The sequence below is a fragment of the Podarcis gaigeae genome (assembly GCF_964106915.1).
Source record: "Podarcis gaigeae genome assembly, chromosome: 18".
NCBI lineage: Eukaryota > Metazoa > Chordata > Lepidosauria > Squamata > Lacertidae > Podarcis > Podarcis gaigeae.
In genome coordinates, this window is record NC_139696.1 from 11,385,697 (window position 1) to 11,404,858 (window position 19,162).

The following is a 19,162-nucleotide window of genomic DNA, read 5'->3' on the forward strand; positions in this document are numbered from 1 at the left end:
AGTTCGGTGTTCACTTGCCAAGATAGAAATTTTAACTATTATTCATAATGCAATACAAAAAAATATCATTGCCACCTTGTAACGATTTAAATTGCATAATTAAAAACAGCTTTTAATAAAATTCAAAAGGCCATTTCACGCAAAGTACTAAAAGCATGATTGCTATTATAAAGTATTTACGATGAGTTATTAATAATATAATTATTAAAGGGACGCAGGTGGCGCTGTGGGTTAAAGCCTCAGCACCTAGAACTTGCCGATCGAAAGGTCGGCGGTTCGAATCCCTGCGGCGGGGTGCGCTCCCGCTGCTCGGTCCCAGCGCCTGCCAACCTAGCAGTTCGAAAGCACCTCCGGGTGCAAGTAGATAAATAGGGACCGCTTACCAGCGGGAAGGTAAACGGCGTTTCCGTGTGCGGCTCTGGCTCGCCAGAGCAGCGATGTCACGCTGGCCACGTGACCCGGAAGTGTCTCCGGACAGCGCTGGCCCCTGGCCTCTTGAGTGAGATGGGCGCACAACCCCAGAGTCTGTCAAGACTGGCCCATACGGGCAGGGGTACCTTTACCTTTACCTTTTACCTTTACCTTTACCTATTAATAATATAATAATGTAAAATAATAAATGTACAACTGTAAGGATTTTACTTATAATCCTTTCAAGGATAATAATTTGGCAACATTCAAGGATCATAATATAGTACATATAGTATTTCTATATTTCATTGATTTAATAAGATTTACAAGCGGTTTACAAAACATAAAACGATAAAATCAAGAAAACAACCCTATTTAAAACATACAAAAGTTAAAATATTGGAACGATGAAAGTATATAAAATATTAAAACGATAGAAATATCCTATTATATATTTATATTACAGTAATAGTTACAGCAGATAATAGTACATATTTACCATAATATTATAGTACGCTATTATACGAAATACAATTATTAAAAAAGCTGCTAGCTACAGTTGTTGTACATAGTTCCTCGTATATAATTGTTTATAAACGGTAGGGAGCATCCTCCTTGAAAGGCGAGGTTCAAATGTCCTCAGTCAAAATAAATCCAATTATTTTAATAATATTGCTAAATATTAGTATGACTCAATATTAATATCATCAAACATTATTATGGAGGAGTATTTTCTCCCACTTCCCTTCGCCTCATGGGAAATGTAGTCCCTTAGGAAACTACACTGAGGAATGGGGAGGGGAAGCTTAATTTCCACAAAACTCGCGAGAGCGCATGCCTTTCCTTTCATTGCGTCTCCAAGTCTCGCGAGAGCAGCTTCCTCCCGTCCCACAGTTATCTCAACCCCACGCGCAGCGCTTGCCGGGAATCGTAGTCCGCCCCGTCTCCCGCTCCTCGCTTTCCAGCTGCTTTATGCTCCCTGCAGCAGCAGCCGAAGCCGATGTTAAGAACCCTCAGAGACGCCGCTGGCTTGAAAAAACCGCCTTCTTCACCTCTCTGCTTTCCGCGCATCCCCCCCTTTCAACCACGCGTGGACTACAATTCCCGGCATCCGTCCAGGCGCGACCATCTTGCCTCTCCTTTCTCCTCTCCGGCCCCCCCAGAATGCAACGCGCCTGCGTCAACGACGCTGGCGGCGGGCTTTCCGCGCGGTGCATTGTGGGAGAAGGGTGGGGACATCCTGAGAGCGATGGACGGCAGCAAAGATGCGCCAGGTGAGTCGGCCCTCCGCCGCCCCGCCCCTTTCCAGTCAGGTAAGCCCCCCCGCCCCACTCTCTTCTCCGTCCCCCTCCCTCCCCACGAATTGGCTCCCCCTCCCCAGTATTAAAAAAACAACCCCTTTCTCTTCCTTCGCTGGGCCTTCCAAGCTCCTTCTCTGCTGCGGCTGCTTTGGGGGTCGCCAAGATATTACTGCAGGTCTCGTCGTTATTATTGTTACTACTACTACTACTAATAATAATAATAATTAAATTCGTTTAGCGGCTTCATTTCACCCGAGGCAATCCAAAGCGTCTTAAAAATACTAAACATTTTAAGTACAGTGGTACCTCGGGTCAAGAACTGAATTCGTTCTGTAGATCTGTTCCTAATCTGAAACTGTTCTTAACCTGAAACTGTTCTTAACCTGAAGCGTCTGTAACCCAAGATACCACTGTGTTCATTTTGCACCTGCCTTTTGACCACTTGCAACCAAGTGAAGATGCCCGAGTGCCAGGATGGTGCCTGACGTCTCCCCCCCCCCCCCCATCTGGGGAATCACTGGATCTGGGCTGTTTTCACTCACTAATACAGCATCCTGTAGAATTCTATCCGTTTTATTTTATCTGCACAATAGAGAACGAATTTCTCTAACCAAGATGCTTTTTCTGTGCAGCCTGAGCAGGAGCAGTGAACAACATCATAGTTACAGTGGTACCTTGGGTTACAAACGCTTCGGGTTTCAAACGTTTCAGGTTACAGACTCTGATAACCTGGAAGTAGTACCTCGGGTTAAGGATGAGAATAGAAATTGTGTGGTGGCAGCGGGAGGCCCCATCAGCTAAAGTGGTACCTCAGGTTAAGAACGGTTTCAGGTTAAGAACAGACCTCCGGAACGGATTAAGTTTGTAACCAGAGGTACCACTGTAATTGTTGTCGCTTGTCTTTGCTTACCCCACTGCCCTGCTCAGAGTTGTGAAGGATATTCTTACATTATGAATCGTCCTTGTCACTTTTAAGAAAAAGAGGTCGGATTAGGCCAATAGATATGCGGGCTGTCCCTGGATAAAGTGACTTTTCTTCTTTAAGTTCTCAGACTTCTTAACCTAGCTCAAGTTTATCCTCTAAACTAGCCAGATGTTTAACTGAGAATCAATCACATTCAGTCCATCCTTTGAAAAAATAAGATTTTAGAGCTGTCATGCCCAAAAATGGCAACTAGACGTTCTGGTTTGGCAGCTGTAACCTTTGTTTAGGGAGCCTTTTGGCTCCTAGCTTATATATCTGAATTTCTTAACACTGGGCTCAATCCCTGACATCTTCAGGCTGTCTGAAATCCTGGCAAGAGCTACTGCCAGTCAGTGTAGGCAGTGCTTAGCTATTTGGACCATTGTTTTGACTCATCTACATGCCAGATCCTGCTTTCAGCTGAGGGTTGTAACAGATGTCCTTTGAACCTCTTTCCCTTCGCAATGATTATATGAAGGGTTAATATAATTTCTTTTGTTTTCTTCTGGTGCCCCTTCTTCTCGGCCAGGGAAAACCAGCCGGTGGTTTGGCGTCACAATGCCCAAATCGGAGAAGACCAATGTGAACATCCTCCACCAGGAGAAGCTGATCGCCCAAAAGAAGCGGGAGATCGAGGCCAAGCTGGAGCGTCAAGCCAAGCGCAGCCACTTGGCTAGTAAGCAGGCCTCGCAGGCCAGCGAGTACGTAGGATTGCATTGTTCATACCTTTCTGATAGGCTGGGAGCAATGGGCAGGCAGTTGCCTGTGTGATAGGGCCAGAGGATGCAGGAAAGCACAGAAGTCTAATAAGTATACAAAGTAAGTGTCTCTGAGTGAGTCTTTGCTCTTCTCATGTCCCATTCCAGCTGACCTCTGAGGAGAGGCTGACTGCATTTGCCTCAGGTGTCAATTGAGCATTAAATTATTCCTGATGCTCGAGATTTAGCAATCAGATTATGAGGCTGGCTGCTGTTTTGATACAATCTCCTGCTCAGCATCTGCCAGGGGCCAGATATTCCTGGCATGAGCAGTCGCTCTGAGCTTCCTTCCAGTCACGTGGAAGTCAAGGGGATGGGATGGCAACCAAGGACACACAGTCCTCCTTTTGTGAGTCTTTTGAAAACAGTGATAGAACTCCGTAAGAATGAGCATAGGCTTAATTTGCGAAGGGAGGGAGTTTTAGTTATTGGATTACAGTGGTGCCTCGCAAGACGAAATTAATCCGTTCCGCGAGTCTTTTCGTCTTGCGAAGCACGGCTATTAGCGGCTATTAACGGCTTAGCGGCTTTAAGAAAAAGGAAACAAACTTGCAAGACGTTTCGTCTTGCGAAGCAAGCCCATAGGGAAATTCGTCTTGCGGAACGACTCAAAAACCGGAAAACTCTTTTGTCTAGCGAGTTTTTCGTCTTACGAGGCATTCGTCTTGCGGGGCACCACTGTATTATTATTTTTTGCTGGTGGGGAAAGCTGTGCTCCACAGCAGCACTGTGGCCTCTAACCTCCTCCCTCTTTAACCCCACAGTGATGACAGCGGAGATGGGGAAAGCTCTGTTTCCAACAAGTTTGCCAATGATGGGAGTTTCCTCCAGCAGTTCCTCAAGCTTCAGAAGGAGAAGTTGGGCAGCGGTAAGCACCTGTTCCTGAGTCCACTCTGCCAATTCTGTGTGCCTGTTGTAAGTCCCAAGGGCAGGGAATTTCTTTCAGCACAAAGAGCCATGTTCTCTTCTGGACAGATCCTTTGGGGGCCACATGTCAATAGCAGGCAGGGCAATGAATGTCAATTTTTTCCTTCTGTGCAGTAGAGTGAGTTTCTGCACACACTCGTGCACCAGCCCTCTCAAAGAAACCTGTTTTCTTTTTACTTTCAACTTTTATTGAAGTAAAACAAATCAACACAAAAAAAAATTGCAGAAGTACAAATACAAAAAAAAGAAACAGTGTAGTATATCAGGAAGAAATTTAAATCAAGTGAGCAGACCATTAGGTAAGCTAAATTTTACAGTGTACCATGGAGAGGGAGTCCAGGTATTGGCTATATACATGATTAAGTTGTCCCCAGACAGCATGGAATTTTTCAGGATCCTCTGAGCTTTTCGCCACATGTAATTTATGCACCTTCTCTCTGGCGCTTCCTATTTGTAGGGTGCTCTCTCCAGAGAGGCTCACATGGTACCTTTCTTACGTATCTTTAGGCACCAGGTGAAAGCATTCCTCTACAACCAGACCTTTGGCTTTTAAACAACGTCCTTTTAAAGCAGGGTGAGGGGTAGGTTGTTGAGTGCTGTTTTTTTTTTTTTTTTTACTACTATTGTATTTATCTTGTGTTCTATGTTGTGTCCTGAACCCCTAGCGTACCTGGCAGCAGGCCAGTATGCCAAGTCCAAGGGTCCATCCACACAAGTCCAAAGGTCAGGAATGAGGTTCAGGGTCAGAGCCAAGTCTCAAGTCCAGTCAGGATACAGCCCAGAGCCAAAACCAAAGCCCAGTCCCGTAGAGGTCCAGGAGCGCTGAAGCCAAGGTCTGCCAACATAGGTAGTTGAGCATACCCAGCACCTCAGCTCTGCTTCACTTTTGTACTTTCCATGCTGAATGCAACATCTGGGCTTTGTGAGGCATGTGACCCTCACTTGCTCCAAGCCTACTCCAGCTGAGGAAATCACATCCCTCCTTCCAGAGCTAGCAAGCCCCAGCTGGGGAGTTGGCCTGTGGATCCTTGCATCCTCAGCCTTCTGGAGTGACCCTCCTGCTGCTCCCTATGCCTCAGAGCCTGCTATGTTTGTGGGGACACGGGCCCCTCTGGCTCTTGCAATGGGTCCTGCTGCTTTGGTTCCTGTGCACTGACCCCCCCATCCCCTCGCCATCCTCCATCCCCAGTGTGTCCCAGTCCCAACTACACCCCTTGTTGGGGTCCTCTTCCTCCTCCTTGTCATCCTGCCAGTTCATGACATGTTGTAAACTGCCCTGTGGTCTGTTGAGGAAAGACAGTATATAAATTCAGTTAATAATAACAATAATGTCAACCTATGTCTCCCCACCCCTCCAGACGCTTCCTCCAGCTCTGCCAAGGCCTCTGCGGCAACCCCCCCGGCTGCCAGCACCGCAAAGAAGCCCTCACTGAGCGGGAAGCGCCCCAACCTGAGTGTCACCAGCATGCTGAACCAGGTCAAGAACTACACCCATTCCAAGCAGACGCCCGTGACCAACCGCCTCAGTGTTTTCCAGTCGCCAGACGATGAGGATGAGGAGGAAGACTACGAGCAGTGGCTGGAGATAAAAAGTAAGTGGCGTTTCTTTACAAAGTGAGGGAACAGGGCCCTCTGCCCTGCACAGCTTCCCATCGTTTTTCCAAAGGGGGATTCTGGCCAGCTGAAAAGATACTTAATTTGTTTGAGCGCTTAAAATTCCACTGAGTGTTGTAAAAGCAGTTAAAAACATGCCTTGAGAGGGAGGCACATGTCCAGGTCAGGAGCAACACCCTCTCCCCATGCCTCAGCCTTATTTATTGATTAATCCCACACTTGAGCCAAAAAAGGGCTTTTAGGATGGACCTAACACATCACTAAGTCTTTGCCCTTAGGCCTACCGCCTTAAAGGGACGCAACACAAAAGAAAAGTGAGCTGGGAGGGTGTAGTTTAGACCACAGTTGAGGAAACCTTGGCTTGATATACTGTAGTTGAGAAAACCATGGTTTGAAAGCCCACAGTGAGTAAACTGTGGTTTGATATACCATAGCTGTGTAAACTGTGTAAACCAGACAATTGTACAAACAATAACAAGGAGGTTCACAAAATAAAACCCAAAACAATACAGCGTAGACACAGCTACCCCAGTGTTCAGTAGGTGTTGGTAGGTCAGTCCTGCATGCCTGCGCCTTCCTCCCCACCCCCGTATTGAAAGCATCAGGCTTAGGTTGCTGCCTGCTGTGGCTCCATCGTTTCATCCTCTTTCTCCTCGTTCCACCCACCCCGCTCCCTCCTTCTCCCCCGCCGTCTCGTGGGCCTACTGCTGTGGTTCTTAAAGAGGTAATGTGCCTGTTGGGTGTGTGAGTTGAGCCCCAGTACTGACAGCCTGCTTAAAGTTTGTCCCCCAGAGGACACCCGGACGCGCCGAGTGGTGGAGAAGCTGGCCAGGGTCGTGGCGGAAGGGGGCCCCGATCTGGAGAAGGTGGCGCTCGAGGACTGCAAGGACAACCCGACTTTTGCGTACGTTTGCTGCTGTTCTTGTGCATCTCCCCTCCCTCTTCTCCCTCCCTGGTGTGGTCAGCCATGGTGCAGGAAGCCAAGGACAGGCCTTGAATCCCCTCCATGCTTGTTGCTGTCCACCTCTCCTGCTGTGCACCTTTTACACCAGGATGCTTCCAAGACCCGATCCCCCTTAATGCCCTTTTTTCTCTCACACCCCTCAGATTCCTGCACGATAAGAACAGTCCGGAGTTTCTGTATTACAGGAAAAAGCTGGCGGAAATGTGGAAGAAGGGTCAAGATCCAGAAGAGACCTCTTTCCAGAAAGGTAAGGCAAGGGTCATTGCTCCCCTCCTGCAGTTCTTGCGCAAGCTATCTTCTAATAGGCAGAACTCTCCAAACTATTCATTTCGGTGACACACTTTTAAAACAGGCATCGTTCTGTGACACAGTAATTCAGTTTTGCTAGCAAACCGGAGGTTAAACTAACCCCTTTCCAGCCCTGGGAGGAACACACCTACACACTGCAGTCGACACACTAGTGTGTCATGAGTCACAGTTTGGAAAGTTCTGGGCTACAGGCCGGGTGTGTGTAGAGATCAGCCTGGCTAGCATGGCACCCTCCAGATGTTTTGCACTATGGCTCCCATCAGCCCCAGGCAGCACAGACATTTTGGACTACAACTCCCACAATGCACCGTTGCGGCTGCCAAAACATCTGGAGGGTGAAGTTTGGTGTTGATGATATTAGAGCTGAGAGCTTTCTTTAAAAAAAAAAGTAGATTGATCTACTGATTAATCAAGCAGCAGATTTTTAGTTTTAGTTTTTTAAAACAAGATAATTTGGCCGCTACCCTAACCCCTCATAACCTGACAGGAAGCCCCATTGAATTCAGAACAACTTAATTCTGAGTAGACGTGGCTTGGGTTGCTGTTAGCTGCTTTTGGCTCAGATCCATTGAAATCGATGGCAACTCACTTGAGGCCTAGTGTCTCCAGGGACCTGCTCTGAGCATGCCTAACTCTTGATCCAGCCTTAATTATTTCTTGAAGAACTAATATCCTGCCTTCAGGGTGCAAAGCACCAATCAAGAATAGTTTACAACATTTTGTATTGTTGTTAGTATTTTCAGAGGCAGTAAATGCTTCTCAGTGCCAGTTGCTGGAAACGACAGGAGGGGAGAGTTGCTTTTGCACTCAGGTCATAGAATCATAGAACTGTAAATAATGGTAACAGTTCAGTCCCCTGCAAAGCAGTAACCATTAATTTGCTTGCTATGCATGTCTTTTGGCCATTTGCAGACGTACCATAAAGACAGCTAAAAATAGTTTTTAAAAGCAGTCTAGGGAACCTGCTGTGAAGGTAGGTTTAAGCAATTTGAATGAAAACTCCTAAGGCGGACCTCAAGCTGGAAAAGCTTGTCAAAATGAAAACTGTTTGTGAAGAATTTGGATTTTGGGTGTTTCAGAACAAGAGGAGGGTGCGCTGGATCAGGTCAAAAGATCTAGGTCATCATCCTGCCCCAATGGGGAAACCCACAATCAGGATCTGAGCGCAAGAGCCCACTCCCCTCCTCTAGGTTCTGGCAGCTGCCATTCGGAAGCATCGCTGCCTCTGAGCAGCAGCCAGGCTTAGGCGTTCACCAGGTGCGACATTTAGTCAGTAGACCAACCTCCTGAAAACACATACAATGAATTGGGCACAGATTCCTTCAGACAGGGTGACAACCTTAGTCTAGCAAGCCTGTCTGCCTTGTGGTTTGCAGGTGTGAGTCCCACAGTTTGTGTAACAAAGCAGGGTGGGGGAAAATGCTCGGGGTGGGGGGGGAACCAGGAGGGGGTATATCTGTGCCAGGAGTGAGCAACCTCTTGCCCTCTGGGTGTTTCTGAGCCATCAGAGTTTTTTCCAGGCCCTTTTACATGCACAATGAGGCAGTTGTGTGCCTTAATGTCAGTGGTTATGCTCTGAGACCATACATTTAAAGTGCCCTGAGAGCACTACAAACAGTCTTGGCTTCTTCTGGGAGCTGTAGTTCATTAAGGGCGCTGGAAGTACCCTTCAAAGAGTGACAATTCTCAGAGTGCCCTGTGAAGTGGGCTTGAAGGTTAAACCTCTCTGGGTATTGATCGAGGGAAACTAGCTTTTCAAAGGCTGAGAGTCATTTACACCTCTGCCACCCCCTTCCTTCTTAGCGCCCGCCCCGGTAGCCCCCACTGCCCCCAGGGAGCAGTTGACAGTATTGGGACTTAGCTGTGGATCTGTTCTGACTGCAGCTGGCATTATTTCCTCCTTTTCTGTTTGTGATCAAAGTGGGGAGGCGAAAAGGCAAGAAACAGACTGAGAAAGAGAAATTTTAAACCCTCCTCTTCCCGCTTATTCCGTCCCCTCCCCTCCCGGGGTTCCTTAAAGCCAGATTAAGAGCTTGTGGCTGTTGGGTATGTGAGTTGGGGGCACCGTACTGACAGCCTGCTTAAAGTTTCGCCTCCAGACGACGAAGAGACCAAGGACTGCGCTGAGAAGCTCGCCAGGTTCGTTGCCGACGGGGGCCCCGTGGTGGAAATGGTCGCCCTGAAGAACCACCGGGAGAACCAGTCCTTTAGGTGAGAGGGTCAGCTGGGATCTGGGGGAGTGGAAGAGTCTGTGTGCCAACACGCGCGCGCACACACCATAGGCTAGGTTTACGGTGCCGTTTGGTGATTAGAGTATATATTTGAGTAGATATGTAGCCATGTAGATACGTTGTCAAAACAACTAGTGTTTTAAATAGGATCTTGGCAGCTCAAACAGTGATGGGGAAACAGCCCACAAATCTTACACTTGATGCTTTGTACCACTCACTCTGGAATAATGGAGAAAGTTGTATGTAATTTGAGAATTTGAGTTACAGATAGGTAGCCGTGTTGGTCTGCCATAGTCAAAACAAAAAAAAATCCTTCCAGTAGCACCTTAAAGACCAACTAAGTTAGTTCTTGGTATGAGCTTTCGTGTGCATGCATACTGGAAGGAATTTTTTTGTTTTGAGATTTTGATGCGGACTAGAACCTCCAGGTGCCTTTTATATGATTTGGCATTCCTTCACATTACATATACTGTACTGTATCGTCACATGTCTGGCAGATCTGGGACAACACTTGATAGATTAATGCTGATATTCTTGGGGGGCTTTGTTACTTTAACCCATGTGCCACAGTACTCATCCTGCATGCCGGTTTTATAGTTTTACTCTCCATCTTTTAATTTCTACCTATTGTTAACAGCGGTTCTCTTGGTTTTATATGTGTTATAAAATGAAATTAAAACAAACTTTACACAAAAAAAGGATTTGAGACTTGGACTGGGGGAGACCAGGGTTCACATCCACCCACTAAGCCATGCAGCTCACTTGGGTCCCCGCATGGCCACGCTCTCTTGGCCTGGTCTACCTCCCAGGGTTGTGAATATCAAATGGGGAGAACCAGGTATGAACCTTGAGCTTCTCAGGTGGGATATAAATGTAACAGAGAATTAATGAGGAAAGTGTATGGTTGGCATAAATCTCCTAAATCTCCTACCCACCTTTCTTTGGTGAACTAGGCTCACCTGTGAGGGAAAAAGGGATTTTTTTCATTTTAATCAATCCACTTGCCATAACAGCCCTTATACCACTAGGTGGCGCCACAGCTGCTTGAATGTTTTGAATAATGTTTACTTAATTTTATTGGGGACGCAGGTGGCGCTGTGGGTTAAAGCCTCAGCGCCTAGGACTTGCCGATCGAAAGGTCGGCGGTTCGAATCCCTGCGGCGGGGTGCGCTCCCGCTGCTCGGTCCCAGCGCCTGCCAACCTAGCAGTTCGAAAGCACCTCCGGGTGCAAGTAGATAAATAGGGACCGCTTACCAGCGGGAAGGTAAACGGCGTTTCCGTGTGCGGCTCTGGCTCGCCAGAGCAGCGATGTCACGCTGGCCACGTGACCCGGAAGTGTCTCCGGACAGCGCTGGCCCCTGGCCTCTTGAGTGAGATGGGCGCACAACCCCAGAGTCTGTCAAGACTGGCCCGTATGGGCAGGGGTACCTTTACCTTTACCTTTACCTTAATTTTATTACTTCATCTCAGTGCATCATTTTTTAAAGTTTTGCACCGCATTTCGGTTTTGTTTCATTGTTGTTGTTTTTACATGGTTCAGGATTTGGTATATATTATGTGTAGCTTGCTGCATTCTTTGACCATATTTTTATATTCCATTGAGTTTAGCACCAAATCGGTTATTTCGTACGTTACCATTGTGGGAGATTTCCAACTTCCACGTTTTCTACACCTCTTGTTGGAAAAATGTGACATTCAGTATTCTTGTTCTTAAAAATCCAACAAAAATTATTAATTAATTCAATTTAATAATGATAATAATACATTTATTTAAAATGGATTTTCTTCCCATTAATTGGCCTTTGTACGCTCCTTCTGCGGGATGCGGGTGGCTCTGTGGGTTAAACCACATAACCTAGGACTTGCCGATCAGAGGGTCGGCGGTTCGAATCCCAGCGACAGGGTGAACTCCTGTTGCTCGGTCCCTGCTCCTGCCAACTTAGCAGTTCAAAATCATGCAGTGCAAGTAGATAAATAGATACCACTCTGGCGGGAAGGTAAACTGCATTTCCATGCGCTGCTCTGGTTCTCCAGAAGCGGCTTAGTCCTGCTGGCCACATGACCCGGAAGCTGTACGCCAGCTCCCTCGGCCAGTAAAGCGAGATGAGCGCTGCAACCCCAGAGTCGGCCACGACTGGACCTAACATTCAGGGGTCCCTTTACCTTTACACTCCTTCTGCAGATTTTTGTATGAGCCTGGCAGCTCCGGCTACAAGTATTACCGGCAGAAGCTGGAGGAATACCGGAAAGCCAACGACGCCGCCGAGGGGGTCCCTCCCATCCCGGCAGCCAACCTGAAACGCAAAGTCCCTCCCAAGGGGGCTCCCTCTCCTTCCTCGTCCTCCTCCTCCTCTTCCTCCTCCTCCTCCTCCTCCTCCTCAGTGGCACTGCTGCCTACACCAGCCGCCCCTCCTGCAAAGCCCTCGCAACCGCAGCCACAGCCGCTGCCACCTGCGCCTGCCACCAAAAAAAAGAGGAAAAGCCGGTGGGGCCCAGAAGAGGAGAAGGTGGACTTGCCTCCCCCAGAGCTCGCTCAGCAGACCAAGGACCCCTCGCCCACCCCGTTGTCAGGTGAGTGGCGGTTGCGGGTCGGGCAGCGCTTTGTTCATCCCTAGAGACCAGGGCACTCCTGGACTGATTTAGAGGGGAGGCCCTCCTGTTCCCACACTGGCCAGCCAGCTGCCCCACAAGCAGGAACAGAGAGCTGTAGCCTTCTCACCATTCTATGGTAGACTGGCTCTCTCCATGGAGGCTCCTCTTAGGGGTCAGAAGAAACTAAGAAGAGCCTGGCCGCTGAATCAGGCCAAGGAGACCCATCTAAGTCCAGGGTCCCACACTCACAGTGGCCAACCAGGTGGGAAATCAGCAGGCAGGATCTGAGCACAAGAGCCTTTTCTTCTCCTGCGGTTTCCAGCAGCTGGAATTCAGAAGCATCACTGCCTCTGACCATGGAGGCAGAGCACAGCCATAATGGCTAGTAGCCATCAGTAGCCCTCTCTTCCATACATTTGTATAATCCAACTCAGCTGGAAGCAGCCTACTGTTGATGCGGTCGGCAGGGAATAGCGACACCAAGTGTGTCACAGACTGGTGGGAGGCAGCAGCCAGGGAACCCCCAGAGGAGGGAGGCTCAGAGCTTGGGAGTTCGTGGTGGGACACCGAGGAGAGGTCAGAGGGAGAAGATTGGGAAGATGTGCTGGATGCTGATAGAGCAACAGGGTTTAGTGAGCAGGAAGAGGCTGTGACAGGGAGCAGTTCAGACTCTGAGGCTGAAGCAATGGGGGGGGGGGTTCCCAAGAGGCTGCAGAAGAATCCAGGGAGTTGCTCTTTCTGGCTGTGACAAGCTCCCTCCACCCTAGTCTTTGAGAATGTGCAGAATAATGAGGAGGGCAAAACAGAGGCCAGAGGTGCGCAGGCACAGTTTGAGTCTGCTTGGGAAACATCTGGGAGAGGAGGAGACTTAGAGGGTGGAGGGCAGGGGCCTTCAGTCCTGGCAACGGCTCCATGGGGCAAGGACTGCTGGGAAGGGTTGCTGAGTTGTATGCTGTTTCCTTGAATAAAGGAACTGACAAAAGCCTAGCATCTTTCGTGCTGACCTGTGTCAGCCCTGACACTAAGCTTCTGAGCTACTGCAATATATGTGAAAAAAAGAAATCTGATCTCTGACTCCTCCTCCTTCCCGCACTTCACTCCTCCTGGCCATTCACTTCCTGTGTTGGGCACAGATAGAAGTATGGGGGGTACTGTCTCCCACAGTGTGCAGTCAGGGCTAACCCTTCCGATTCTCCTCCTTGTCTTCAGTCCAGGACCTCAAAGGCCTCGGGTATGAGAAGGGGAAGCCCGTTGGGCTGGTGGGGGTGACGGAGCTTTCGGACGCCCAGAGGAAGCAGCTGAAGGAGCAGCAAGAGGTAACGGGTTCACATCTCCGCTCTCTCAACGCTTGCTACCTGCCGTCAGGAGTTCGAGTCTTCCTCAAGAGGGGGCCCAGTTGGTGGGCCCGTCCGACTTCTGCAGGGGTGAGGAAAAGCATCATTATTCTGTCACCCGTCAGTCACGGCTTCTTCTTTCTGCACCCGCTCCCAGATGCAGCAGATGTACGACATGATCATGAAGCACAAGCAGGCCATGCAGGAGATGCAGATCATGTGGGAGAAGACGGTCAAGGAGCACCAGTCTGGCTATGACAGCGACGAGGAGGTGGACAGCGAGCTGGGCACCTGGGAGCATCAGCTGAGGCGCATGGAGATGGACAAGACGAGAGGTGTGTTTGCCTGGCGGAGCGGCCTGGTGGTAGGCAAGATGGGATGGCAGGCCCTAGTGCAGCCTTTCTCAACCTTGGGTCCCCAGATGTTGTTGGACCACAACTCCAATCATACCTGTGCTCTGGCCTTGCTAGCTAGGGGTGATGGGAGCTGTAGTTCAACAACATCTGGGGACCCAAGGTTGAAAAAGGCTGCACTAGGCGCTTCTCCATATGCCTATTTCTGGAAGCCACAGGAGGAGTCGCGAGCCGGAGGCAGGGGACTTCCTTGAACTGCCCAACTCTCAGCTGATCAAGGTAACTTGAGCTGGCAGTACATCGCTGGCTGCTGCCAGCACAGCACAGGCAGGCAGGCGGGAGGGAGGGAGGTGCGCTGGGCTGGCAGTGGCTGGGGAGCCGTAATGTGTCACTGGCTCATACCGGCTTCAGACTATTAATCGTAATGTCGCCCAGGTCTTCAAGGGGCTTGTTCTTGCAGCCTCGAGGCGAGGCACGCCTTCTGGTTAATCCACAGAAGACTTTCCACACTGGCAAGGCGATAAGGCCCTTCGCTTTTTCAGCGCATTTGTTCTTTAAAAATGAAAGAACTTCAGATGTGAAGGGTTCAGGTCGTGCTGCCTCTCCACACAGCACAGTGTTCACCTATGGAGCTGGCTTCCGCAGGAGGCAACAGTGCATCTTTAAGTGGCTGTAAAAGAGGACCGGGCAAATTCATGGCGGAGGGCCGGCAATCGCCGGCTGCAGCCACAGCATCAGACTCCACAGTCAGAGGCAGCAATGCTTCTCCGTTTCTGGAAATCACAGGAGTGGAGAGTAGCTCTTATGCTCAGGTCCTGCTTATGGCTTTCCCATTTGGGCACCTGGTTAGCTGCTGTTTTTAATCCGTCTGCCTCCCCCCGCCCCCATGTCCTTTCATCCTCTTCTCTCAGAGTGGGCGGAGCAGCTGACTCAAATGGGCCGTGGGAAGCATTTCATTGGGGATTTCCTGCCACCTGACGAGCTGGAGAAGTTCATGGAGACCTTCAAGGCCCTGAAGGTAACATGCTTTTGCACCCCTTGCTCTTCAAGCCCCCCTCCCCATCTCTCACACACGCCAGGAAGAAGTTTGCAGGGAGCGCTGCCTCCCTTGTGGGATTCCAAAAACTGGGCTGGACAGATCCTTCTGCTGGATTCTGCAAATCTCTTCTGAGTGTAACAGCAGAGTTTGATTTCAGCCATGTTCTCATCAAGCCTTTAACCTGGTTTGGAACTGCCCCTGAGCATGAGCAGAGGGCAGTTCCCTTGCCACTGAACAGTGCCCTGAGCCCTGCCCGTAGTGGAGAGGGAAATGGTTCTGTTTGTGGCTGGCTGGCTGGCTGCTGCTTTCCAGAGAAGCTTTCACCTTCCACCTCCTCTCGAGGAAATCAAATGCCAAGTGAGGCTTCCCTCCAGGGGTGGCGTTAGGAGGTGATCCAAGGCACCTGTGCCCCAGAGCTTTTGTAAGCAGTCAGCACACACACCCCAACTTTGCTCTCCCTCACAATGCAAAGCCCCTGGTTTTCTTTAACCCCACAGGAAGGTCGCGAGCCAGACTACTCCGAATACAAGGAGTTCAAGCTGACGGTGGAGAACATTGGTTTCCAAATGTTGATGAAGATGGGATGGAAGGAGGGCGAAGGCCTGGGCTCTGAGAAGCAGGGCATCAAGGCCCCTGTCAACAAGTATGCACCTTGTCTCCATCTCTCTCCTCCACCTCCTCTTGATTTTTTTTTTTTACTAGGGTCTGCTACTCCTACTCACCTCCCCACCAACCCCTTTCCCTCCTGCACCTGACCAACCCTCCCTTTTGCATGTCACCTGCCCCCTCTGTTCGCCCCAAGCTCCTTTGTGCCCCCAGCAGTTTCTCTCTCCTGCCTGCATTGTGCAGGAGTTGGCATGGCCACCAACTGGCAGCTACATGAACTGCACCATGACAACAACCTCACGTTCTTATGTATATAGGAAGATACGGCCTTCCCCCATACTTTGCCTTCCTGGACGAGACCCAGGGAGGCCACTTCGGTGCTGCTCACACAGCAGCTTGGCTTCACCCCCAGAGGCACACTCCATTGTCTCTTGAGACAGATGGATGCCAACACCAATCTGGAATCTCTCTTGGTGGAGCATGTGCCTTGCCCTTCTGGTGGTAAGAATCTGTCCCTGGTACAAGTCAAGATTTTGACTCCTTTCCTAATAAGCACCCATGGAAATCAACTTGGCCTCTTTTCCTCCATTGAAACAGGGGCGTGACAGCAGTAGACGGGGCGGGGTTTGGGATTGACCGCCCCGCCGACCTGACCAAGGAGGACGATGAATACGAGGCGTTCCGCAAGAGGATGATGCTGGCCTACAGATTCCGGCCCAACCCGCTGGTGAGATCGCCTGGACCTCATTCTTCTTAACCCTATGCCACCACCTTCTAACCCCTGCCCCACTGACAGGGCCTCCTGCAGCCCTGCCAGCCTGGTCACTGACATACTGCCCAGGGGGCAGCCCCGCCTGCCAACTTCCTTAGCTCCTCTAATCTCAGTGCTGCCCTTCACTTAAGTCGGCAGGGAGGAGGATGGGAGCAGAACTAGAATGAGTTGCTTCTCTGCCTCTCAGGGCTGGGCAATAATCTGGTTTTCAGCTTTGTGACATATTGCCAGCTAAATACCACAGTATACTGATATATCACAGTGTCTGAAATAAGGATGGAGCTATGTAGAGGCGTTGGTTGGCTTCACGGTTTTCCCCACGTTGTGATTTTTGCATAGTGTGCAAACACACATCACGATTCACAATACATTGCCAGGTCAGCGGTTATGAAACCAGGATCATGATGTGGATTTCAAACCCATTTTGGACAATGTATCGCCCAGCTGTAACACACACCATGATTTGTGATATGTTGCCAGGTCTAAAAGTATGAAACCAATATCACAATATGGGCTTCAAACTGGTTTTGGATGATAATATCCAGCCCTACTGCAGGCCCCACCCTCGAGGTTTGTGAGAGAGCTGGAACTACACAGAGGGATTCCTCTTTTCTTGGCACCAGTAGGGAAGGATTGTCGGGTTGCGTGCACAGGCTGCCAGTCCGCACCCACAGCCCACCCAGGCCACTTGCCATCTTTTCTCTGCGGAGGTGGATGTTGGGGGAGGGGGCTGAGGCTCTCCTGTGCTCCCCTTAGCCCTCCTAACTCGTCCTCGGACCATGTTTTCTTCCTCTTCCCCCGCTACAGAACAATCCCAGACGTCCGTACTACTGAGACCCAGCGACCTGCTTTTCCTCCCCTCTTTTCAAATCGTCGGTTGGTTGGTTTACCGTGTTGCGTTTATGGAATCGACATCTCTGCCCCCAACACCACCCCACTTTTCCTTTGAAAGCACTCTTGTTTTTAAAGAACTCAAGACCGGTCTTGTTTGCCCAGCCCATAGCGATCATGGGGAGGGGGCTGCGCTGTTATCGTTGTCAGCCCCCAAGTAAAGAAGCAGCTTTGGGGATTCCTGTAGCTGGATTTGGGTGAGAGGGTTTGGAAGTCAACCCCCACCCTGAGTTATCGCTCCCCAGGGGGCTGTCAGGAGTGAGGTGGGTGGAGTTGTGTGTTTGGGAATGTCTTCAGAAATATTGGCTGAGTAACACACAAACACACACACTTACTTGATTTGGGGCAGTCCTTTCGCTCTGATTTCCCAGAGGGGTTCCTCCTGTGCTGGTGCAGAGTACAGAAAGTGAGGGCATTTTGACCCACATAGAAGTAGGGGGCAGGGGGTGCCAGGGTGCCACCTCTGGAGAGAGGCAGTGGGGGGATTTGGACTCTTCTCCCCCCCCCCCCACACACATTCTCTTTTCAATAAAATAAATAAAATCAGGCCACAATATTCGTGTAGGGGAAGCAGCCAGAGCGAGGGGGTGTACACACGCTTGCCTGGGGTGTGTGTCATGGGGTGATACCAGCAGTGGAGCAGAGAGGTGAGGCAGAACCTTTTGGGCGATGGTAGATCCTGTTTTGGAGGGCAGACAATCTTCCCTCTTCCCTCCACCCCCCACTTTGCTAGGAATGGAAATTTGTTTACTTGCTACACTGAGTGAAACAAGGTGTCCCCCGCTCTGCCTGGATTCTCACTGAAGTGGAAGCTGAAAAGCCTCCAGGTTCTCCCCCGAAGGAGAAAGTTTGGGGCAGGGGTGTGGAGAGATGGAACGGAGACAGGCGTTCCCTCCCCAAAACGTCTAGGGAAGCCCCCTTGCCCCAATATACAACTCATTCTCTGCTGTTTTAGTCGAGATTCTCTCCTTCCTTCCTTCCTTCCTTCCTTCCTTCCTTCCTTCCTTCCTTCCTCTCTCTCTCTCTCTCTCAACTCCCACACCCCCAAAGCAGACTTGTACCACTTCTATTATTATTATTATTTTGGGGTGTCGTGACCTTTTTGGTTTCTATTTTTATTATTATTATTATTATTATTATCATCATTTCAACAATGAAACTGTAGCGTTTGGCTTTCAACAAGTTAATAAAGCTGTCTGTAAATCTAAAGGGCAGGTCTGTCTTTTGTTTCAAAAACCCACATAACGTTTGGGGATTTCGCCAGAGAGAAGGGGTGAAGCTGCCTGATGCGCAGGAGGCAGTGAGTGCAGGTCTTGCAGAAAAGGTTGCTGGAAGATGGAGAGGGGCGCTGGGGAAAGGGGGGGTGTGCTCACCCCAAACGCGGTAGTAATCTCCTGATTGCAAGACTTGCAACCCGTTCTTGAACCTTAGACCCTCTTCACAAATGGGTTCTCCTAGAGGCAGACGAAAAGGGCGGTGCAGTTCTTGAAACCGGTGTGCCAGTCTGTGCCACGTGGCCGACCCTTGCTCCTCCAGGATTGGCGCAGCCCCTTGAGGAAACTCTGGCTGGCACAGGGCGTGGTCAAGAGGCAACTTCCTCCACCCCTGAAAGATCTCTGGGGAAAGGGCCTCAGGTCAGTGACAGAGCCTGGCATGCAGAAGGTAGCAGGTCCAGCTGCCCAGGGCATCTCTGCGTTGCGCTGGGAAAATCCCCCGAGTCTTGTCTGGGGAGCCCAGAACCTCCAGACACACTGCCCAGGCTTGCCCTCCAGGGAGGCCACTTCGATGCCTCAAATCCTTTTGACTTCAGCCAAACAGGCACACTCCATTCTCTCGAGACAAGCGGATGCCAATAATTTGAAACCCTGGGGACAGTTAGAAACTTGGATATATCAGCAAGGGGCCAAATAACTCCTTAAACCAAGGTTGCAGTCGCCAAAACAGAATGTCTAGTTGCCATTATGTGCTTTGCCACCTGGGGCTCCCAGCGATCAGCTTGCCCAGTGGTCAGGGCTGGTGATAATGGGAGCCCCAAGAAAGGACATGTGGACAGGACCACCTTAGGAGAAGCAAAGTTTAAAAAAGCTGTCTCGTCC

The 19,162-nt window shown here is 49.9% G+C and overlaps 1 protein-coding gene across 1 annotated transcript; it reads left to right on the forward strand.

Annotated features, from left to right (window-relative positions):
* The first annotated feature begins 1,547 nt into the window (after positions 1-1,547).
* On the forward strand, positions 1,548-18,275 carry SUGP1 (SURP and G-patch domain containing 1). The gene is given in 17 exon segments (XM_083720344.1): positions 1,548-1,685; positions 3,206-3,377; positions 4,199-4,302; positions 5,720-5,953; positions 6,756-6,879; positions 7,083-7,186; positions 9,336-9,459; positions 11,662-11,817; positions 11,819-11,855; positions 11,857-11,936; positions 11,938-12,050; positions 13,281-13,387; positions 13,563-13,740; positions 14,670-14,776; positions 15,295-15,440; positions 16,001-16,130; positions 16,983-18,275. Coding segments are annotated over 17 exon segments (1,968 nt in total). The 5' UTR covers positions 1,548-1,660; the 3' UTR covers positions 17,010-18,275.
* The last annotated feature ends 887 nt before the right edge of the window (positions 18,276-19,162 follow it).